This window comes from Pygocentrus nattereri, chromosome 13, assembly GCF_015220715.1.
Source record: "Pygocentrus nattereri isolate fPygNat1 chromosome 13, fPygNat1.pri, whole genome shotgun sequence".
In the NCBI taxonomy this organism is placed as follows: Eukaryota; Metazoa; Chordata; class Actinopteri; order Characiformes; family Serrasalmidae; genus Pygocentrus; species Pygocentrus nattereri.
This window is the reverse complement of record NC_051223.1, coordinates 41,750,037-41,775,036: the sequence shown is the minus strand read 5'-3', so window position 1 is coordinate 41,775,036 and position 25,000 is coordinate 41,750,037. Positions and strand designations below refer to the sequence as shown.

Below are 25,000 nucleotides of genomic sequence, written 5' to 3'. Positions count from 1 at the left end.
CTATTGATTATCTGAAACCAACTATATATACATGATACATATAATATTATATATTATACAACCAATAATATATGATTATTATTTAATAACATTTGCTTTTCCTTTACCGTGTCGTACCTTTTCATTGTTCCCAAGAATCCTTTATTTTCTCATTTTGAACATTTTATTATCTCTATTTCTTCTTTAAGCCTTTATTTATTCCTTGATTTGGGTCAGTTGATCCCTGTTTAACTTGGCTGCACAGTAAATAAGGGTCATCCCTCAATGAGTCTCAGTAAAGACGCCGTCTGGTTCTACCTGTACTCCTCTAACCAACAGAAAGACTCGCATCTTCATTTTTTCCGTTTTTGACATTGTGTGTAAATCTCATGATGAATGGACCAAAAGAACCGGAGAGACGTCTGGTTCCATTGACTTCCATTAACAGTAAAGCAGGGATTTTTCCTTCTCCTGTAAAGTTACTATTTTGGAAGTATGAGGTTTTGATCCGACAGCAGCGAAATATTTTTTATTATTATCATCACATATATTGTTCTTCAGTGGTCAGGACCCCCATGGACCCTCACAGAGCAGGTACTGTTTGGGTGGTGGGTCATTCTCAGCACTGCAGTAACACTGATGTGGTGGTGGTGTGTTAGTATGTGTTGCGCTGGTACGAGTAGATCAGACACATCAGTGCTGCTGGAGTTCTTAAACACAGTATTTAAAAAATCCAGCTGTGTCTGATCTACTCTTACCAGCACAACACACTCATACCAGCACAACACACCCAAACAGTACCTGCTCTGTGGGGGTCCATGGGGGTCCTGACCACTGAAGAACAGGGTAACAGAGTATCAGAGAAACAGATGGACTACAGTCTGTAACTGTAGAACTACAGAGTGCAGCTATACGGTCAGTGGAGCTGGTAAAATGGACAATGGTGGTCAGACTGTTGTGGCTGACCGGTGTAGATCCTAATGTTGTCCAGTGTTTTTACAGGCAGTAACGACTCACTACTGTACACAGCGCCGCAAACAGTTCCTCATAATAAACCACTGCTCAGTGAAAAGAGAGCTGGAACAGGCGGAGCTCCCCTGGCGCGTCTGATCCAGCCTCCAGTGACGGCGTGTCTGATCCAGCCTCCAGTGACGGCGCGTCTGATCCAGCCTCCAGTGGCGGTGCGTCTGATCCAGCCTCCAGTGGCGGCGCGTCTGATCCAGCCTCCAGTGGCGGCGCGTCTGATCCAGCCTCCAGTGACGGCGCGTCTGATCCAGCCTCCAGTGACGGCGCGTCTGATCCAGCCTCCAGTGGCGGTGCGTCTGATCCAGCCTCCAGTGGCGGCGCGTCTGATCCAGCCTCCAGTGACGGCGCGTCTGATCCAGCCTCCAGTGGCGGCGCGTCTGATCCAGCCTCCAGTGGCGGCGCGTCTGATCCAGCCTCCAGTGGCGGCGCGTCTGATCCAGCCTCCAGTGGCGGTGCGTCTGATCCAGCCTCCAGTGGCGGCGCGTCTGATCCAGCCTCCAGTGGCGGCGCGTCTGATCCAGCCTCCAGTGACGGCGTGTCTGATCCAGCCTCCAGTGGCGGCGCGTCTGATCCAGCCTCCAGTGACGGCGTGTCTGATCCAGCCTCCAGTGACGGCGCGTCTGATCCAGCCTCCAGTGACGGCGCGTCTGATCCAGCCTCCAGTGACGGCGCGTCTGATCCAGCCTCCAGTGGCGGCGCGTCTGATCCAGCCTTCAGTGACGGCGCGTCTGATCCAGCCTCCAGTGGCAGTGCGTCTGATCCAGCCTTCAGTGACGCCGTGTCTGATCCAGCCTCCAGTGACGGCGCGTCTGATCCAGCCTCCAGTGACAGCGCATCTGATCCAGCCTCCAGTGACGGCGTATGTCTGATCCAGCCTCCAGTGGCGGCGTGTTTGATCCAGCCTCCAGTGGCGGCGTGTCTGATCCAGCCTCCAGTGACGGCGCGTCTGATCCAGCCTCCAGTGGCGGCGCGTCTGATCCAGCCTCCAGTGACGGCGCGTCTGATCCAGCCTCCAGTGGCGGTGCGTCTGATCCAGCCTCCAGTGGCGGCATGTCTGATCCAGCCTCCAGTGACGGCGCGTCTGATCCAGCTTCTCTCTTCAGGTTTGTTTAACAGGTTTTATTTGGCTAGTTAAACCACACGGTGCTGAATAGAGGCATCACCCTGGAATCAGGACATTTCCCTTCCACCGCGCTGATCACAGCTCCAGCTCGTCTCCCACATTCCAGTTTCACTCTCGTCTAATCGCAGCTCTGATTTACAGAGAAAAGCACTTTGAAATGACGCCCTTTGATGATTATGTTCAAGACGGAAGGACAAGCAGCAGCAAGACGGACCAGCTAAAGCTCGCAGAACATGCGTGAACCTGATGATGCTGATCCGTCTTCTAAAGCACTTAAACAAATTCCATATGGTGTTTTTGTGTATAACAATAATAACGATATAAAACCACAATTTGAAAACGGTTGCTATGGTGTTGCTAAGTGGTTGCTATGGTTTTTTCTATAGGTGCTGGGGTGTTAAGAGGTAGTTGCTGTGGTATTATTGGTGGTTGCTGAGGTGTTGCTAAGTGGTTGCTATGGTGTTGCTAGGAGGTTGATATGCTATCATAGGTAGTTATTAGGTGGTTTCTAGGATATCCCAACTGGTTGCCACGTTGTTGCTTGGTGGGTGTTATGAAGAAAAATAGTATAAATCTGATAACAATAGTGTCACAATCACAATCAGTAACTATTATTATTATTATTATTATTATTATTATTATTACTGATGGCCTGAATAATATGAATGGTTTTCTAGTTAGTATTCAGAAGCTGTCTTTTTTCAAACCACAGAAACTGAAGTACAACAAAGCCTGTACATCTGCAGTGGACTGACTTCAGTCAGTTATTGTTTATGCATAAAGAATGTTCAAATTGATCTGAATGCATCTTCATTCATTTCACATGGCCACTGAGGCTAAGAGGCCCAAGGCTGAGCCGCTTCCCAACTCGCCCTCCAAGCATCCAGACAAGCGTGCAGCTCTGAAATCTCCTCAGGCCTGCTCTGCTCTCCGTAGCTCAGCTATGACCGAGCTCTCACTGCTGCTTTCCACCATAAGAAAACTTCAACTCGCCAAATAAGATAAGCAGAAAATAAAATCGAGGAATATTGACTAAACCATGACGGTGATAAACAAAGCTTTGACTAACTCACCAGCCGTTTACTACATGATTCATAAGAGCTGGTTATGAACAAAACGACTACAACTGCAGCTTCTATAGCGACATATAACGCCAGCAGCTGGGCTGCTGTCTGATTACTGATCGACTGCTGCCACCTACTGGCTATATTAATAAAAATGCTGATTTTAAGAACGAGTATTCAGATATTCAGGTTTTCATAAACACTGTAAATTACAGTTTGTTCCAGCCCTAATTATTATTATTATTATTATTATTATTATTATTATTATTATTATCATCTTCATCATCATTACTATTGATATTATTATAATTACTATCATCATCATTGGTATTATTATTATCATTATTAGTCATTATTATTATTTTATTGTTATTATCATCATCTTCATTCTTCTTCTTCTTCTCATTATTATTATTATTCATTATTACTATTATCATTATTATTACTATTATTATTATTATTATTATTATTATCATTATTGTTATCATTACTATTATTATCATCATCATCATCATCATCATCATCATTATTATTATTATTATTACTATTATCATCATCATTATTATTATTATTATTATCATCATCATTATTATTATTATCATCATCATCATCATTATGATGTTATCATCAGTGTGTTTCTTTTGGGAAATATGAGGCGAGACTGTGTTTCTCTGGGTTTACAGTGGTTTATGGCTTTATGGTAGTTTTGAACAGTAGGGGTACATGGGGGGGATGCATGCAGGGTGTTGTGGGGCAAAATAGTCTCCAAAAAACATTTTATTTTCTATATTTAACACTATTTTATCATTGCCAACAACTCAGAAGACTCGTGTAGGTTCTCTGGTGGTTCTGGATGGTAAATAAAGTGTCTATATCTGTGTTGTAGTCATGGCGACGCCTGGTTCCCATCACCACCACTGTAAAGACGTCTGACCCATTTCACTCCAAACCCTGTGAGTGACTTTGTTTACATCTCTTAAATTAAACAGATTCACATTTCAAAGATTCGATTACGCAGAAATCAGTGTCAGTGCAGAGAGTGGCAGCTCTGTGTGGTCAATCTGGCTTTCAGTGACCAAAACAATCTGGGTTCCTTGATTTTAATGCTTAGGTACATTTGGTTCATCCTTTTGACATCTGACCTTTCGACAGGGTCTCTCAGGATGGCGATGAAGCGAGCCTCAGGCTGGAGGGCATGGATGAAGTCCTGGATCAGGAATGGAGGCTCCCCCTCAGTGGCATTGTCACAGAAATAGGCCCAAGCGTTGTTGTCCCACATAGTGGACGCACTGGCCTCACCTGCCAATCACAGACAAAAAACAGGTTTCTGACAGGTCTGCAGGGGGCAGCAGCATCTACTGCACAAACACTGCGCACGCACACACTGGTCACTTCATTAGGTACAACATAATCTGTGCCCTGTTGTCAGATTAAATATTTTAAACCTGTTTTTTAAAACATACACTGATCAGACGCAGCAGTGCTGCTGGAGTCTTTAAACCCTGTGTCCACTCACTGTCCACTCTATTAGACACTCCTACCATGTCAATCCACCTTGTAGATGTAAAGTTAGCCAGCAGCCACACTGAGGTGTTTAAAAACTCCAGCAGCACTGCTGCGTCTGATCCACTCAGACCAGCACAACACACACTAACACAGCACCACCACGTCAGTGTTACTGCAGTGCTGAGAATGACCCACCACCCAAACAGTACCTGCTCTGTGAGGGTCCATGGTGGTCCTGACTACTGAAGAACAGGGTAACAGAGTATCAGAGAAACAGATGGACTCCAGTCTGTAACTGTAGAACTACAGAGTGCAGCTATACGGTCAGTGGAGCTGATGAAGTGGACAGTGAGTGTAGAAACGAGGAGGTGGTCAGAACGTTACGCCTGACCGGTGTGTATATAGTTTTTGTTATATTTGTCATTAAGCCTTTTTTTTTACTGGTACCCACAAAATATTTGACTGTTTTGGTTCATTTTACATTAAAGACATTCAATAGTTCAAAGTAATAAAGACTAAAATACTAAATATAATAATGAAAAAATAATAAATATTAATATGTGGACATGTGGTGATAAGAATTAGGGTTAAAGCTCCATCTGATCGGGTGACGTCCGTGAAGCCAGAGCATGAATGTGAGGTTCAGCACTGAATGACAGCCTCACTCTGTAGCTCTACAGGTAGAGAAGTAACTGTAGACACTGACGTAGTGACACACACACAGCTACGCTGTAGTCATGACTACTGTCTACTGAACCCTGTTCATCAGATACACAGAGGAGTGCTTCCTAAACCATAACAGAGCGCAGTTAAAATATAGACAGAAAAACTGTGCTATGAAAAAATACTTCCTGTATTTCTGCGTATTTCTCAAAAATAATTTCAGGACCTCATACAAAACGCAATATAAGCCAATAATCAACCAATTTTACTTAACTGGTTCAGGGCTTTTCACACAAGCCGTTTTATGGGAAAATTAAATTCATTATTCATTTAACAATGTGCAATTTGTGTTTACTTATGTTGAGTGACACATGCGGAAACAGGAGAAATCAGTGGGGGAAAAACTAAAAACAGTTTTCCTGGATAGGGAACAAGGTAACGAAACTTTTAAGGTAATTAACTTTTGCTATGGTCAGCAATTTCAAGACGAAAGCAATGCACTTCTGGCCAAATGGTGACAAACAATTTTCTGATCTCTGCCAAGAATTTCATCGGAAACTGAAACAGGCGCTAAACCACATGAAGATGTAGATCTATACGGTTTAACCACACGGCTCCCTGAAGAACAGGGTAACAGAGTATCAGAGAAACAGATGGACTACAGTCTGTAACTGTAGAACTACAGAGTCCAGCTATACGGTCAGTGGAGCTGATAGAGTGGACAGTGAGCGGAGAAACGAGGAGGTGGTCAGAACGTTACGCCTGACTGGTATATTACATACATACACACTATGGCTAAGTATTCTCTCTTTTACAGGTACCTGCAACCAGGAGCCTCTGAAGCTCAGGTAAGTAGATGTTTAACTGTATTCCATTAAATCTCTGCCATAATAAAAGTCACCTTAATGTCCACGAGGTGGACATTAGAGTGTCCTAACATCATCACAATACCTACTAAAGACTGAATAACAAACAACAGGCACGGAAAATGCCTGCTCTAATCCACCAACCCCTAATTACACTCTTCCTCTTCAATCTCACTCTTTCCTCTTCCTGTCGTCTTATTTCAGGAGGGAAATAAACAGTGAATGAAGTCACAAGGCTAATTCGGAGGTGAACAGGAAGTTCGGAGCTACGGATCTCCACCAAACCCGGATGCTGATGTCAACGTAACACAGAACCACCGTCATGAACGCTGCTCCAAGCACTTTCTCTCCATACGACAAAAACCTCTAAACTGAGACATCCTGTTCCAGAGCTGAGGTTTACTGGGTGCAGCAACCTTAGCCAGCTTTGCTTTATCACAGCTGTGTTGGGCAAAAGTCAGAGACCACCTTTAGTTTGTTTAATCCAGTCAAAACAGCATCAACAGCGTCCAGCACCTGAACGACCTGGATGCTGTTAATAGACACTTCACCACACTGACAGCTCACATAAAAACATTCCCTAACTTACTAGAAGAAACAGACGCAGCGCTGCAGGAACCCGACTAGATAGACTTCTCAGAACGCCAGTCACTCAGCTTTAGGAAACAGAAATATTTCTGAGGAGATTAGATAAAAGATAATCCATTTGCAGAAGTATAAGACAATTAAAAATGATTACGTGAAAAAAAACAAACAAACATTTGTTTCAAAGATTCAACTTCAAAAACTGACTAAAAGCTCCAGAGAAAATGTGGCTCCTAACAACCACCTGGAAGAGCTGGTCGACCCCAAAACTGCCCCCATCAGATAAACAGCACTGAAAGCTTTGATCTCTGAGAGAGAGGAGAAGATCAAGCTGCTTCAGATCTGAAAACATCCACAGGTGTTTCTGTCCATCCTTCCACTGTGAGAAGACCACTCAGCGCTGTGGGTCTGAAAGGACGTGTAGCTGATCAAGAAGAACCTCACTGAGAAAAGGAGACGGACACACCAAACAAAGAAGCTGGATGATGGACTGACCGCCCCAGAGTCCAGACCCCAACACCACTGAATGGGTTTGATCACTTCAGAAAATCAACCAGCTTCTCAGACTGAGCTTTGGAGGCGTGTCTGCAGGTTCTCTGAGATGCTGAAAGTGAGGCTCCTGTAAAAAAACAGATGCTGGAATGAAGTCCACTCATAAAAGATGGACATTCGGGAAAGAAACTGAGGTGATATAGTTGTTGTATCTTCTGTGTGTTTTTGTTAATAATTTAATAATAATTTCCTCTTATTTTTTATTTATCTATAACATTCAACTAACAGAAATGCAACTGGATTCATTAAAGCTAAGCTCTAACCCAAAACCCAACCATAACTATCAGTGGTGTCTCTGGAGCAGAAACCATGGGGGCGGACAATGAACTGTCAGTGCAGCAGCGACTCGTCAGTGAAACTCCACGCGAACCTGATCAAACACAAACACGCCCCCTCAGTGACATCACACACTCAGAACTCAACGTTAGGTGGTTCAGGAGTGGAAGTGGAGACAGGAAACGGAGTGATATGATGACATTAGAGCTCACAAGACCTTAACATACAGCATCGCATTACAAATCCAGAGTTATCCATCGGTACCGATCACCGATCATCAGTACCGACCACCGATCATCAGTACCGACCACCGATCATCAGTACCGATCACCGATCATCAGTACCGACCACCGATCATCAGTACCATCACCGATCATCAGTACCATCACCAATCATCAGTACCATCACCGATCATCAGTACCATCACCAATCATCAGTACCATCACCGATCATCAGTACCATCACCGATCATCAGTACCGATCATTAGTACCGATCATCAGTACCATCACCGATCATCAGTACCATCACCGATCATCAGTACCGATCATTAGTACCGATCATCAGTACCGAGCACCGATCATCAGTACCGATCATCAGTACCATCACCGATCATCAGTACCGATCACCGATCATCAGTACCGATCATCAGTACCCATCACCGATCATCAGTACCGATCACCGATCATCAGTACCGATCATCAGTACCGATCACCGATCATCAGTACTGATCACCGATCATCAGTACCGACCATCAGTACACATCACCGATCATCAGTACCGATCATCAGTACCCATCACCGATCATCAGTACAGATCACCGATCATCAGTACCGATCATCAGTACCCATCACCGATCATCAGTACCGATCATCAGTACCGATCATCAGTACCCATCACCGATCATCAGTACCGATCACCGATCATCAGTACCGATCATCAGTACACATCACCGATCATCAGTACCGATCATCAGTACCCATCACCGATCATCAGTACAGATCACCGATCATCAGTACCGATCATCAGTACCGATCATCAGTACCCATCACCGATCATCAGTACCGATCACCGATCATCAGTACAGATCATCAGTACCCATCACCGATCATCAGTACAGATCACCGATCATCAGTACCGATCATCAGTACCCATCACCGATCATCAGTACCGATCACCGATCATCAGTACAGATCATCAGTACCGATCATCAGTACAGATCATCAGTACCCATCACCGATCATCAGTACAGATCACCGATCATCAGTACCGATCATCAGTACAGATCATCAGTACCCATCACCGATCATCAGTACAGATCACCGATCATCAGTACCGATCATCAGTACCCATCACCGATCATCAGTACCGATCACCGATCATCAGTACAGATCACCGATCATCAGTACCGATCACCGATCATCAGCGCAGGGAATCAATAACAACCCGTCATAATGCAGGAGGACGCACTAGTAACCTTCACTGCTCAAAAGATCTTTCATCTGGACAAACCCGTCAAAAGCTTTCCTCTCAAACTCCACCAGCCCAGGAATGAACTCAGCCTACAGCAGGGCAGGACAGCAGGACAGGACAGCAGGACAGGACAGCAGGGCAGGACAGCAGGGCAGGACAGCAGGACAGGACAGCAGGACAGGGCAGGACAGCAGGACGGTGTTTTAGCTGCACTCACAGTTAGACATGTTTCTCTCTTGAACCTCTCTGGACTGAAGGAGCGGTTTTTGTCCGTTCCAGGCTGAAAGGTGGAGAAATCCTCTGGCCGGTCTGTCCCAAACATTTTATCTCTAATTTCTTCTCTAATGGAACCAAATTGAACGTCTATAGCATTTTAGACTCGACTCATTATATTGACCTTCTGTTATGAGCGGCTACCAACAGATGAGAAACAGTGGCTAGCTGTGCAGCAGTGGCCACACCGTAAACGTTTACTAAACGTTTGGACGCATGTAAATGTGTTATTCTTTAATAAATCTGCTCTCGGCATGGGGCCACCGTGACCAGCCCCCAAAGCGTGCTGGACATGCAGAGTGTTTTTAAACTGCTCGCTTGGTCAGACGAGCACTGACGGGCCCCACGCTCACCAAATGACGACTGACAGGAGAAATATGAAGGATACTGATCTACTCAACAGGTACAGGAAGACATGTGGAACGTATCTGACAGCCCAACCACTGTCATATGGAATAAATGAGCAACAAAGAAGAAAAAAAGAATTTAATTTAATCTTGATAATCAACCATTATTACTATAAACAGTCCATAACTGAGGTGTCCTTGATCAAGGCACCTAAGCCCCAACTGCTCCCCGGGCGCCGTGGATAGGGCTGCCCACTGCTCCGGGCAAGTGTGCCCCCTAGTGTGTGTGTGTGTTCACTAGTGTGTGTGTGTTTGGTGTTTCACTGTGCGGACGGGTTAAATGCAGAGGTCTGATTCCAACAAATGAGACAAATGGCTCTAAATTCTATTCTATTACACAAAAATGTGGAAATAATTCAAGTGTCTGTAGATCTTACAGAATTTCTATTTTCAACGTAGTTTCCTTTCCTCTTCTTTATGTGGGTGGATTATCTCATATCTGATCTCCTCAGAAACGTCTCCTGAAACGCGTAATGATGCTTCCATTCTGACTGGAAATGACTTCTGCACAGTGCTGGATGCACAATACGAGTTTCAAGTTCAAGAAAATAGAGAAATACAGAAACGATGTGCTTCAGTCATCAACACTTGGATGGTCACATGCTGTCCGCTGGCCACACACTCGGAACGGTCTGCTCTATGTTCACACCCTCAGGCTGACGCTACTACACTCTGACTCACGTCACCAAAAACAGACAGCAGAATTAAGAAGAAACCGGCGTTTCCACTCAACCACACACGACCCATCATTACAGAACAGAACCGGCTCTGACCGACTAAACAGTCCGGTCAGTTTCTGGGACGTGTTGAAGAGCAGTTTAATAAATGGTGAGGAACGCAAGTCAAAGAAAACAATATTGTGTAATCATTCATAACCACAAATCACGATAAGAGCAGACAGGATGCTGAGAAACGCTTCACCACAACACACTGACAGCTCAGATACACAGTCCCTCAATCACGGGAAGATAAAGACAAGCTGCAGGAACCGCTTCAGATAGAGTTCTGAGAAAAGCGCTCATATACACACATTCACATATCTATACAACTTTAAACCTTCCTCTTTACACAGTGCCTTTACTGCTAAAACACACACTGTCAAAATGCTGTAAAGTTACAGGATTTATTGTATGAAAAAATACTGTTTTGTTATTTTACAGGAACATACTGTAAAAGATCGGGCACTTCGGATACTGCATTGGTCTGCAGTAACATACCGGACAGCACAATTTACAGTAATTTACTGGCAGCAGAGCTGCGCTCTTTACATTTATAGCGAATTATTGTAAATGTAATATGCAGTAAAATACTGTAAAACATTTACCATGAATATATTGTAAAATTACTGTCAGTAAATGACTGAACTTTACCTTTCTTTATATATGTGTGTATAGTCACCAGGCTAGAAGTTTCGCTGCTTTTCATTTCTTTTCTGTACTTTTGCTTTTTTAACAAGCGCCTTGTTGGACAGACTAACTTACTAATAAATAGAAAATGTTTCAAAGTATAATAAAGTTCAATTATTCATTAATCATTTTGAAAGCGTTCATAAGGAAAAACATGACAGAATCTCTAATTCAGATTCTTTTTTAAAGATTTATTTCTATTGTTTTTTTTTGCACTTATTATAATGGAATATTTAATGGCTGAGTTTGTGAGTGTCCTATTAAAGTGACTAATTTATCTGTCTAGTACATCTATTTTAATTGATTTTAAATGTTGTAAATCATCATTTATAATTAAATTAGATCCAATGCCACTCTAGCGAGATATAACGGCTTCATATTAAAGAGAGACAAACCTCTGACGGCACAGCACATGATCAGAATTATACTATTACATAGCTCAATACCACGTGATCAGTTATGCTGAATGCTTTATGTCTTTAATTTAATAAGAGCAGAGTGTTAATGGCGCTCTGTCTGTGACACGTTCTACACCGTACAGCTTTGCACTGGTATCTGCTGTGTGAGCTACACTGCCAGGCACAGCCCTCGTGGTGCGACACGTCCAGCAGCCTTTCAAATAAAAAAGACTTGGCTCTATATGGGAGAGACAGATTACCGATGATGATGTTGGCCTGATTTGAGCTTCCAGAGCTGTTGGCCAGCAGACGGTCCTGTATCTGATGCGCTGGAAGATCAAAAAGGTCCAGGTAGTCCTCCACTGGATAACGAGCATGGAGGCCGTCGCTAGGGCGGATTATACCTGGGTAATCCAAAACAAAGACATCAAATAATAAAAGAATTCATTCTGAATAAAACAACTTCAAGTCATCAGTAAGTTACAGAACACGGCAGAATCTAAGGCAAACGTTTATCTTTCAGCGTTAGAATAAACACAAAGGCAGGTCCTCAGTACTGAATGTTGCCATGTTCACTCCTGTTAGGAGCGTTTTCACAGCAGGCCTTGGACGTTTTGACGCCCCTAAGATTTTGCGCTGTTCATTTCTTTCTCTTCAGTAATGCTACATTCCTGTTTTTGAATAAAAATATGTTTAATTCACAAAACTGGAGGCAAATTGGACTTCGTGTTTGCAGGTCAGGGAGCAAGTATAACAGTGCTTTACTGTGTTTGAGCTCTGTGTGTCAGTTGTTGGACTGTTTGATATGAAACCTGCAGTAAAAAACAGACGGCGGTACCAGAAATAAGCAGCAGCAAAACACTTTTGGAGCTGAAACCAAATACATTCTCAACGAAATGAAAGACTTCATTTCTCGATGACGTGTGTTCATATTTTCAGGTGATCAAAGAAAAAAAACCTGCGTCATGAAGTCTGAGGTTTACGTCACGTCTTCTTCTGAGAGTCTATCAGAAGTCTGATTACTGTCCGACTCCGTGTCCCCAGGATCCGATCACATGAGTGCATGTAATCACAACGATCAGATCACTGACAAAATCGGGTTTCTGCAATTATTGGATTCTATGATCTAAACACACTCCCTGATTTCATCAGATACCCCTTCCCACCTGAGCTCTTGAGTCTTTCAGGAACACCTCCTGGCGTTGCAGCGTTTCTGCAGCTGCCTGTTTCCTTATTTCTCCGAAGTCGTCATGTCTGAGCGTTTTCTGTGTTCGCAGCGCGTTTACAGTGGTTTTAACTGCACTATGAGTAGCACTCGTAACAGAAGCAAAGACTGGGCCATTTAGCTTCTGCTCAGCTTTCACTTGTGGGAATGAAGAAATGCAAAGCGCTTTATCTGAGAAAACCCCAACAGCTGCGTCCCACTGGACGCTCAACTAAACAAACAAAACAGCAACAAACAGAAGAAAAACAACTGAACAGAATGAATAGAGCGAAAGAGAAGAAGGGAAGATGCGTCGCTGTGCTTTGGTTTGTCCTCTTAACTCTTTCCAGATAAAGTTTCTTTCTCATAATCTGTTCCAAAATATGTGTTTCCTCTTTTTGTATTACTGTCATTTCAGCTTGTTTTAACTTTCATCTCCAGCGTCTCACACCCTTCCTCTCTGTTTATAGACTGAGCAGGCACTTCTGGACAAAGGGCTGCGTTTGTCCATGAAAGAGCAGCACATGCAGCTCATAGCACCAGAACAGATTTCACCAACATTTACTGAACATCAGATCAAATTAAGCCCAGTTCGGTCAGATTTCACCAACATTTACTGAACATCAGATCAAATAAAGTCCAGTTCGGTCAGATTTCACCAACATTTACTGAACATCAGATCAAATAAAGTCCAGTTCGGTCAGATTTCACCAACATTTACTGAACATCAGATCAATTAAAGTCCAGTTCGGTCAGATTTCACCAACATTTACTGAACATCAGATCAAATAAAGTCCAGTTCGGTCAGATTTCACCAACATTTACTGAACATCAGATCAAATAAAGTCCAGTTCGGTCAGATTTCACCAACATTTACTGAACATCGGATCAAATAAAGTCCAGTTCGGTCAGATTTCACCAACATTTACTGAACATCAGATCAAATAAAGTCCAGTTCGGTCAGATTTCACCAACATTTACTGAACATCAGATCAAATAAAGTCCAGTTCGGTCAGATTTCACCAACATTTACTGAACATCAGATCAATTAAAGTCCAGTTCGGTCAGATTTCACCAACATTTACTGAACATCAGATCAAATAAAGTCCAGGTCGGTCAGATTTCACCAACATTTACTGAACATCAGATCAAATTAAGCCCAGTTCGGTCAGATTTCACCAACATTTACTGAACATCAGATCAAATAAAGTCCAGTTCGGTCAGATTTCACCAACATTTACTGAACATCAGATCAAATAAAGTCCAGTTCGGTCAGATTTCACCAACACTTACTGAACATGAGATCAAATAAAGTCCAGTTCGGTCAGATTTCACCAACATTTACTGAACATCAGATCAAATAAAGTCCAGTTCGGTCAGATTTCACCAACATTTACTGAACATCAGATCAATTAAAGTCCAGTTCGGTCAGATTTCACCAACATTTACTGAACATCAGATCAAATAAAGTCCAGTTCGGTCAGATTTCACCAACATTTACTGAAGATCAGATCAAATAAAGTCCAGTTCGGTCAGATTTCACCAACATTTACTGAACATCAGATCAAATAAAGTCCAGTTCGGTCAGATTTCACCAACATTTACTGAACATCAGATCAAATTAAGCCCAGTTCGGTCAGATTTCACCAACATTTACTGAACATCAGATCAATTAAAGTCCAGTTCGGTCAGATTTCACCAACATTTACTGAACATCAGATCAAATAAAGTCCAGTTCGGTCAGATTTCACCAACATTTACTGAAGATCAGATCAAATAAAGTCCAGTTCGGTCAGATTTCACCAACATTTACTGAACATCAGATCAAATAAAGCCCAGTTCGGTCAGATTTCAACAACATTTACTGAACATCAGATCAAATAAAGTCCAGTTCGGTCAGATTTCACCAACATTTACTGAACATCAGATCAAATAAAGTCCAGTTCGGTCAGATTTCACCAACATTTACTGAACATCAGATCAAATAAAGTCCAGTCTTCTCCTCTCTCTCAGAGATCAAAGCTTTCAGTGCTGTTTATCTGATGGGGGCAGTTTTGGGGTCGATCAGCTCTTCCAGGTGGTTGTTAGGAGCCTCGTTTTCTCTGGAGCTTTTAATCAGTGTATATATAATTATAACTGTGACTGAGGTTAGGGGGAATCTTGGTGTGTAGACGTTTATGTGGGAGAACAATACTCTGGCAGCCACACTCTCACCGTGTAGCTCAATATAAGTGAACAGCTAATGTGACGAGGGCCTTTGAGCAGTGTGGGCGGACGGGTACAGGTGGTGTGGTAGCCGTCTCCACACACTGAGAGCTTAGTAATTAGCTCTGTGTGTGGGTTTAACACTTTTGATGACTCAAACACTGCAGGGCACATGAACACACACTCCCCTTGTTTAATAAACCTCTGAAGTCACTCAGTAGTGTGAGTCACACACATTAACTGCAGGTCTAACCTGTTTCTATCTGACAGAAGTGAATAATCTTTTCAGAACGATCATCGTAGCGTCCTGTGGCAAACGAATCCATCAAATCAAATCAAAGTTATTTGTAGCGCTTTTTACAACGGATGTTGTCACAGCAGCTTCACAGAATTCCAGTAAAGACAGAGTTTTAACAGGAATGTAAACCCCCAGTGTTTACGAGTTTACTATAGTTGAGAGAGGGTTTATAATGACTGGCAGGACTTCTTCGAGTAATTTTGATGGAATCGCATCGAGTGTGCAGGTTGTGGAATTTGCAGAAGAGATAATCTTCTCTAGCTCCAGCTGTGGGAGGGGGTCTTTTCTACAGCTGTGTTTTGTTCTATATCAGACAATCAGATGACAGCCAAGCAGATTTAATCTGGAAATAATTTTATAATAAGGCCACAGTAATCTCAACATGAGGAATATCAGATTTAATGTTTAGTTTTCCAACATAGTTTTTCGCAGCGTAAATGTTTTTAGTCACACCCACTTCATCAGGAATCTGCATGGAAGTGAAAGTATCGGTATATGATGGTCTGACAGATGCTCCACCCTCGTTTTTAATGATGGATGGCTTGTTAGGGCTGATGGAGACGCCTTCATATTAAAAGCTTTACAGAGCTGCGCATCACCTGCTGACTGGGCTGAGGAACAGCTGTGCTCTGTGTGGAGCAGCCAGCGCTGTTCTGCCAGTCTTATTCACCCGTGTTTCTCCAGAGTGCCTGTACAGCTGACTCTGGCACTGCCTCTTCCTCAAGGTAAGGCAGCCCATTCGCTGACGCCAGACTGTGATAAGACCCCCTGCAGTAAGGCTTTACCATCCTCTCGTTAGTAGAATTTATTTGTAATTTAACATGATTAAAATGCGTCACAGCCTGGACACCTGGATTAATGCAGCCTGTGAAAATCCATCCGAGGTTAAATTAGAGGAACATCTTGAGTCATTTATTTTCCAGAGGAGATTTCATGGGTGGACACTGTGATTCCGAGGATGATAACACACACAAACAGGGGTTCCTAGAAACTTATTTGGGTCCTAAATATGCGACAGACCTCACATTTTTCTGTTTGTTTCACGAGAGAATGGATAAATTTCTTTTCCAACTAGATTTCAAACTTTATTAATCCAGGGCTTCACTCTGATCTCCTCAAATTTAAAACCAAAAGCGATTTCCAACTTGTTTTAAAAGGTATTATCATCATCTTTAGCAATATATATATATATATGTTCCTTATGATTATTATGTAATAATTACACATTAATATTTAATTAAGTAGTTATACAATCACAAAGTGGTACATTCAACATGGGCTAATAGCAACTAACCAGCTACCCTGCAGACCGAATCTCTCCCGTGTCTATAAGTAGAATTCCTAAGTTAGATTAGCCTAAACTGCAGAAACGTCCACACAGAGTCTGGTTCACATTTTCATGGGTTGTAATAATTCATTATCTAATAAGAGCTAAACTGAGGATGTTACCTGTCCTCACTGATGTCCTGCATGTGTTCATAAGCAGAAATCATAGCAGTTACAATCATAGTAGGTGTAAAAATCAGCCGAATCAGCGGAAGCTTTCCGTCTTCACTGGATCGGTTTGTGTATTCACCCCCACTGTATCGCTTTCCGGTGCTCGTAAGAAGAACCGGTCAGAGTTTGTGGTTTAACGGGCACGGAGCGAGGACACCACACGGGTGGCAAAGAACGCACAGCCTCTTCCACCTCAGGGGCTGAGGAGGTTTGGTATGAACCTCCGCATCCTCAGAACACATGTACTGTGGAGAGCGCTCTAACAGCTCCATCACCACCCGGTATGGGAACTGCACTGCCATTGAGCAGAAAGTTCTACAGGGGGTGGTCCGAACAGCCCAGCACATCACCGGGATCCAGGTCCCAAACCTCCTGGATTTATACACCAGCCACTGCCTGAGGAAGACCAGGAGGATTCTGAAGGACTCCACCCACCCAAGCCACTGTCTGTTTTCACAGCTGCCGAGCAGGAGGAGGTGCAGAACCAGCCGGTTCCGAGACGGTTCTGTACTCACACATATAGACTGACATCTGTACATCTTCTATCCGTTTCCAGTACATTCTGGAAGATTCTACTGTCTCTGAGAACCTGCATCTCATTATTATCTCCCTCAGGCTAACTGCACATACGGAACGTGAACAGCAGCACATTTCATAGTTTTATTCCAGAACTTATTACTGTACTAATGTGCAGTGGAATAGTGCAGTGCTAGTGTATATTGTGTATATGTGTATATTCAGAGTCTGTGTGTGTGTGTGTGTGTGTGTGTGTGTGTGTGTATATACACTTTATATTAAGCCTATTTAATGTTTTGTGTGTGGCCAAGAGCCCCTTTGGAGCATTTTGCACTAAAACGTTTAGGTAAGCAAAATTAAACCTAAATCCTCAACACGCCCTGAATCTCGTCAGAAAACCCAGGTCATAATTTAACCTCTTAAAGGTTCAGACAGACCTCCCGAAGTTTCATTACACACTTCTATAACCTCAGAACAGCTCAGTACGCAGTGAAGTCCCTGTAGTCAGTGAATTGTAAACGTCTGGGATTTTAAGGAGTTAAAATGCAGCAGAAATGAATCCTCACCAAATCTCTTGCGTGTCCACCAGTGTGGCTCCTTCAAAGCAGTGACTCGGACGTCCGGGTGCAGCCGGAGTCGGTCATAAAGGTCCGTGGTGCCACACTTGGGCTGGCCGATGATGTAGAAGTAGGGCAGGCAGCGAATCCGGAAAAACTTCCCATCCCGGAAGAGCAGGTGTTTCCTGAAGGAGCTCCGCAGGTACTGAAATGTAGCTCTGGACTGTCTGGAGTAGAGAGAGTACAGGTTCCTCCGATATGGGTCAGCACTGACATTCCCCGACAGCTGCTCATACCAACAGGGGTTCTTCACATCTGGCAGGAAGTGGCGCGGAATCACAGAGAACATCTGTGGCGCGAGAAAGAAGATAATTAGATATTCAGCAACATCAAGATCCTGGGTAGAACAGGGCAGTGAATATCGTGGCACTGATGTCCATTTTCTACACAAATTTGACCTCTGAGTTCATTTAATTTGGCTCACCAGAAAGTTCCCCCTAACCCTGCCCCCTCACTCAAACAGAGAACACACGTATTTGTGTATTATATATATTTATATATTTATTATATATATATTTAACTGATTCATCCTTTATTTTCTTATAAAGTTTGTCTTTTTGAATTACTTTGGCAATGAAATATAGAGCAATGTTAGAAAATACACTTTTAAATGATTTGAAACCAACCAACTTCATACTGTTTAGTCACGTGTCCCACCATAAACACTGCACTTTGGCCCCCCAAGGCAAAACGTTTGGGCAGCCCTGCTTTAGTTGAAACCCATTCTCATCTGAAGGATTCGAGGCTGTATTGATTGTGTTTGAGTGATTCACAGATATTAAAGCCAGCTTTCCCTCCAGCATCTGAGAGAACAGCCAGCCTCCAATATAAAGCCCCCCCAGCTTGTGCTGTTGAGTCACGGACACGATTGAGCAGCTCAGTCTGATTAAGGCAGAGCCAATTAATCCAGCCGTATGCTCCAATGACATATTGATTACACTGAAAGCCATTTCCTCCTTCATCAGCCGACTCAATTAGAAATTAGAAGTGATGAGGACGGCCACCGCACACGTCCTTTACAATGAAATGAACAAGATAACAGAGGGGAGAGGAGAAAAGGGGGGAGGGGAAAAGAGGAGAAGAAGAAAAGGCAAGAGAGATGCAGAAAAAATAAGAACAGAAAAATAGAAGAGAAGAGAAGAGAAAGACAAAGAGAAGAGAAGAGAAGAGAAGAGAAAGACAAAGAGAAGAGAAGAGAAGAGAAAGACAAAGAGAAGAGAAGAGAAGAGAAGAGAAATGGACAGACTGACTCCTGGCTTCAAATCCCATTCGGAAAGCCATAAGCAGCGAGTTTGGTAATTAGCCTGCATCCCAATGACACGACCCGGGAAAATCTGGTACTAATGGATCTCCAGCCTTTGCTGGCTGATTTAATGGCTGCTTAAAAGGCAGCGAGGGGTCAGTTAAACAGGGTTACGCTTCTGAATAATGCAGAACATTAAACGGACGCCCAGGTGGCCTGAAAGCCTGAGTCACCCAGAGTAAATCAGCAGAGCGGCACATTTTTCAACAGGCAGGCAATCATTCACCACACCTGCAGCTGGCAGAGCCAGACGAACACACAGAAGGTGGGAAATAAAGTAATCATTGGAAAACACTGATGAGCTGGAGTGGTTTGACCAGCTGAGGTTCTGAAGTGTACTTTATCACCTTAATCCTAATAGATATATGGAGGAGGGGGATGGAAGACGTGTAGAGTCTGATAAAACCTCTCTGTCTAATTAGGCCTTCATTTTACAGCCGTGCCCCTTATGAATTGTACCTTTTAGTCAATAAAAAGTAGAGTTACTGCCTACCAGGTCTCTCCTTTACTCCTTTAATCAGCTCAGCAGCCTTTGGCACAGTCAAAGGCATAGTCACTGGCTGGGCTTTCAGGTGACACGGAGAGGGTTCATATCAGCTCCATGCAGACTCTTCACTGGTGTCCCACTAGGCTCAATGCTTGGGCCGCTTCTCTTCTCCCTCTATAACTGCTCTCTTGGCAATGCAGTGTCTTCTCCTTTCACCACTACACTTATGACATTCAACTCATCCTCTCCACCTTTCTGGTTGCATCTGCTCAGCACAATCTGGCAGAGATCTGAGCAAGAATCCCAGCAATGCATCACTTTGAAATACATGGCCTCACAGCAATGTTGTCAACTCCTTTGAGAACTCTCTGAAAACAAGCCATGGAATAGTTTCAGCACACGTTGCAAACCTGAGTCAGACAGGTAGTTTTCAATGCAAACATCTGAAGGAGCTGCCCCTGACCCTTTCTCACTAGGGAGGCCACTCAGGTGCTTGCTCAGGCCCTTGTTATCCCTCAAGAGCCACAGGAAATAAGCATCCTCTCTGCACTGAAGCTCAGGGTGGTGGAATGAAATTCTGAACAGTTGAGTTCTAGTTAAGTACCATCTTGAAACCCAGCTCTACTGTAACACACAGCCTCAAGTACCTTATAGCCTTTAGAAAACAATGATAACATACGATTTGATAAAGTACACATTTTCAAACATTCTTCTGCCAAGAAAAGGACTTTGTTTAGAGTTGCCAAGTAACAATGGACCCCTGAATGAGGACAAGAACTTTCAGTGACCACATATAACACATAATGGGGGATTAATAGAGAATTCAACAGTTTGAGGTGGTCAATCAGATTTTAGCACCGGAGCCATCCGTTTAATAGCGATACGTTTATGAACACTTAAAGCACTTCTGTTTATCAGGAAAGAGAATTTGCTAAACACCATAAATGAAGATGCAAATGTAGTGTCCTATAACTAATACCAGAGTAACACTTCAAAATCTCTGCATACTTAAAGAGTTAAAACGTATTTAAAGTCGTTCTGAGCGGTTTGAGGTAAAATGCTCCGTTATAGAGGAACTTTGCGTCACAGCTGTTCACAGTGGTGCTGATAGGAACCAGACGTCTAAAGAGTTCAGCACCCATAGAAACTCCATCACAGAAAGTTATCACATGAAACTGTTATGAATTCACTGCATGAGGCCTTTATTTTATGATGGTTTTAGAATAATGTTTTGGTCTAAAACATGTTTTTAATCATTAGTGATGGAGCGGTACACGCAGGGCATTGTAAGGCAAGATTTGCCACTGTTTTATCACCATTGGCATCCCATTCAAACTCAGAAGACACATGTAGGTTCACTGGTGGTTTTGGCCAGTAAATAAAATGCCTATATTTGTGCTGTAGGCATCACTTTCAGAGCTTTAAGAGGCATTAAACCCTTCAGACGTCTGATTCCTATCACCACCATTGTGAAGAAATAGAGTTCGTAAGTTTCTCTACAATGACCCATTTTACATCAAGCCACTCTGAACGACTTCAAAGATCGAATTATGTAAACATCGGGAAAAATCTGTACAATTCCCTTATTTAAGACAGCACACTCACGTGGGGTTCACTGTGGACCAGCATCCTCAGGTCTGGGAGCTTCCTGGGACTGAACTCCACTTTGGACAGGATCTGGTGCAGCACCTGCGTGATGTGACCGTGGTCCTTATTGGAGGAGAAGTTGAAGGGGAGGGTGCCGAGGTTCAGGGAGGAGTCAGCGTGGTACGGAGACGGAGTGAGCAACAGCCCTTTCCTCTCGCTGCTCAGCACATAAGAGGCCATGATGAAGAAGATGATGGTGAGGCCGAAGATGAAGCTGTAGACTTTGGGTCGGCGGAGGCAGGACATCGGCGTCCAGGGGCGCTGCAGTTCCCTCTGAACCTCCAGAACAGCAAACACACCCAATGGGGCATAGTCCAGCTGAGAGAGGGGACATAATTCATTTTCAGACATTTCGTAATTACACAAACAATATCATCTTCATTATTATGGAAGAATATCATCTAACATCTAGTCTAAATAATAATTCTAATTATTAGATTTTGTAAGGATATAATAAGATTATTCTACTTTCTTTCTAAATGTTTACCTGTTTTACATTTTACTTTCATTTACTGGCTTATTTCATGAAAAAATACACACCATTTAGCTTCTTTCAAGAAAGAACGCCGAAAACAGTTAAACTGTCTGCCAGTGGAACAACACACCTTTCCTAGATAAACCAAGTAAAATACACACCTAAGCAGCCACCTGGGATAGCATAGCAAGGGCCTAGCAACACCTTAGCAACCACCTGGGATAACATAGTAATGGCCTAACAGCACCATAGCAACCACCTGAGATAGCATAGTAATGGCCTAGCAGCACCATAGCAACCACCTGAGACAGCATAGTAATGGCCTAGCAGCACCATAGCAACCACCTGAGATAGCTTAGCTATGGCCTAGCAACAACTTAGCAACCACCTGAGATAGCATAGCTATGGCCTAGCAACAACTTAGCAACCACCTGAGATAGCATAGCTATGGCCTAGCAACACCTTAGCAACCACCTAGGATAGCATACCGATGGCCTAGCAAAACCATAGCAACCACTTGGGATAGCATAGTAATGGCCTAGCAGCACCATAGCAACCACCTGAGATAGCATAGCTATGGCCTAGCAACACCTTAGCAACCACATAGGATAGCATACCGATGGCCTAGCAACACCTTAGCAACCACCTGGGATAGCATAGCAAGGGCCTAGCAACATCTTAGCAACCACCTAGGATAGCATACCGATGGCCTAGCAAAACCATAGCAACCACCTGGGATAGCATAGTAATGGCCTAGCAGCAACATAGCAACCATCTGAGATAACATAGTAATGGCCTAGCAGCACCATAGCAACCACCTGAGATAGCATAGTAATGGCCTAGCAGCACCATAGCAACCACCTGAGATAGCATAGTAATGGCCTAGCAGCACCATAGCAACCACCCGAGATAGCATAGTAATGGCCTAGCAGCACCATAGCAACCACCTGAGATAGCATAGCTTTGGCCTAGCAACAACATAGCAACCACCTGAGATAGCATAGCTATGGACTAGCAAGAACATAGCAACCACATGAGATAGCATAGCAATGGCCTAGCAACACCTTAGCAACCACCTAGGATAGCATACCGATGGCCTAGCAAAACCATAGCAACCACCTGGGATAACATAGTAATGGCCTAGCAGCACCATAGCAACCACCTGAGATAGCATAGTAATGAGTTAGCAGCACCATAGCAACCACCTGAGATATCATAGCTATGGCCTAGCAGCACCATAGCAACCACCTGAGATAGCATAGTAATGGCCTAGCAACACCTTAGCAACCACCTAGGATACAGCTACAAAATAAGCGGCTTTAGCTTCTGAAGCATCACTGGCCGGTTTAGATGACCTAAAGTTCATTCACAAACTTTCCCGCTCTACTAAATCTGATTAGTCTTAAAATGAAATGAAAGATAGATCAATTGAATTAGGATGATTTTGGTGACAGTTACACTAATTTATATTCATCTTTACTGTTTACTTCCTTAGCATGAAGAGCAGATTAAACAAACAAACGGAGTTTCAAGCCAAAGGTGATGATAAAATGGGTCATAACCACAAAGCGGACGTAATTTATTTGAACTCTTCCTGTAGACTTTAGTGAACCGGCTCGCTTTTCTTTTTTCCCTCCAAACAGATTGGCAAGCTCCGATGGCCTTAAATGGCCAGAACCCTGGCTTTAACCAAACAATCACTGCGGCCGCTTTGGCAGTCTGGGGTTAATATGTCGTTATTACAAACTGACTAAGAAAAGGTGGGCAGGTGTTTACTTATCAGAATACATTAAAAACGGTGCTGTGCCCAAACTTCTGATGGACACTGTGCACCCAGTTTAAGATTTCCAACTTTATAACGGTCGAAGATGACCGCTGACCGCAGAGATGACTAGGAAAAAATGAGAAACGAACATCAAACATCACCATTTAGATTTTTTTGTTTGTTTGTTCAATAAAATATCCAAACTGAGGGTCTTGGGTTTTTTTGGATGCCCACTTTTGAAATGAGGCTCAGTGCCCACTCGGGACTGAGACGCAGCCGCTCTTAGACACAGGAAAGCCAGGCATATTTATGGCAGCGTAAGAAATCTGACGTGAGATGATCCTCAGCCACGGCAATTATTTTAAACTTCCAGCCAGCGTCACTGAGGTCAGCAGACTCCGTCAGATTATTCACCTTCGTGCCAATCCAGCGCGCCAGTGCAGTCTCTTCTGGCACTGCCTGCTTGGCAACACACACTCAAGCTAAACGTCCCTTATTATCAGCCAACAGCTCTGAACTTTACTGTTGTGGTGGCAAATTACTAAACAGCAAGGTCAGTGGTTTTGATGGTGTCACATATGAAACTTTAAAAGGCCACAAATGGGCCCCCAAGTGGCCGAATTGTTGCTGTAACAGGCATCCCAGCTGTCCAGGGAGCCCCTCCGGTTTATAATGGAATCAAGCTGACTTATATGGCTGTAAGGGGCTGTAATGTGGGAGCTGTGGTCATCTCAAACGTGGAGTAATTGGCTGTCTGTATGTGTTACTAAGACTTTCTAGTGATCTGGTCATTACTCTCTGGCCTTTGTGCTTTTAGCAGAATGAGGAATTTCGCTTTTGCTGTCTTTGTTTTCGTGGTCCATGTAGGGCAGAAGGGAAGCGAGTTTTGCTGATTTTGGTGTGAGATCATTTGATCCATTCTGTCTTCACAGCCATAAACAATGTGTTTATTGAAGAAACTCATGTTCCAATAACAATTAAATAGACTTTTATACGGCGGACAACTTCTAATTGTCTCAAATACCTGCAGTGGCAGTGGCCTCTTGTGGTACTCCTCAGCCGCTGAGCTGAGCAGGCTGTATTTGTAGTGCAGGTGGGCCATGGCCCCTCCAGGCCAGCCCCTGGCTCCAGGCAGGCTGCCCTCAGAGCCTGAGAGGCAGGGGGTGGGGCGAGGACAGGGCCGGACGGAGCAGGGGGCGCTGTGGGTCTGGACCTTCATCCATGAGGGTGAGAAGGGAGCTCACAGTGTTGACTTTACTACATAGTCTCAGGAGCAGGAGCTACACCTGTGAGGAGGAGAGACTTCCTGAAACCAGGTATAAAACCTTCAGTACATTTCTGAAACGCAGGAGTTTGATGTAGTACATGAGTGCTTATAACGTCCCCCAGTC

The 25,000-nt window shown here is 43.6% G+C and overlaps 1 protein-coding gene across 4 annotated transcripts in view; it reads right to left on the bottom strand.

Moving 5' to 3' along the window:
• The window catches only part of LOC108411180 (carbohydrate sulfotransferase 15-like), a 106,589-nt gene that overhangs the window by 9,184 nt on the left and 72,405 nt on the right, over nucleotides 1-25,000 (bottom strand). For all 4 annotated transcript variants that reach the window (XM_037544454.1, XM_037544455.1, XM_037544456.1 and 1 more), the window contains exons 2-6: nucleotides 24,634-24,895; nucleotides 21,328-21,687; nucleotides 17,882-18,221; nucleotides 11,856-11,999; nucleotides 4,335-4,491 (exon numbers count right to left, since the gene is read on the bottom strand). In XM_037544454.1, the coding sequence (XP_037400351.1) occupies nucleotides 4,335-4,491; nucleotides 11,856-11,999; nucleotides 17,882-18,221; nucleotides 21,328-21,687; nucleotides 24,634-24,828 (1,196 nt within the window). In that variant the 5' untranslated portion in view covers nucleotides 24,829-24,895. The remainder of the gene's footprint in view (nucleotides 1-4,334; nucleotides 4,492-11,855; nucleotides 12,000-17,881; nucleotides 18,222-21,327; nucleotides 21,688-24,633; nucleotides 24,896-25,000) is intronic.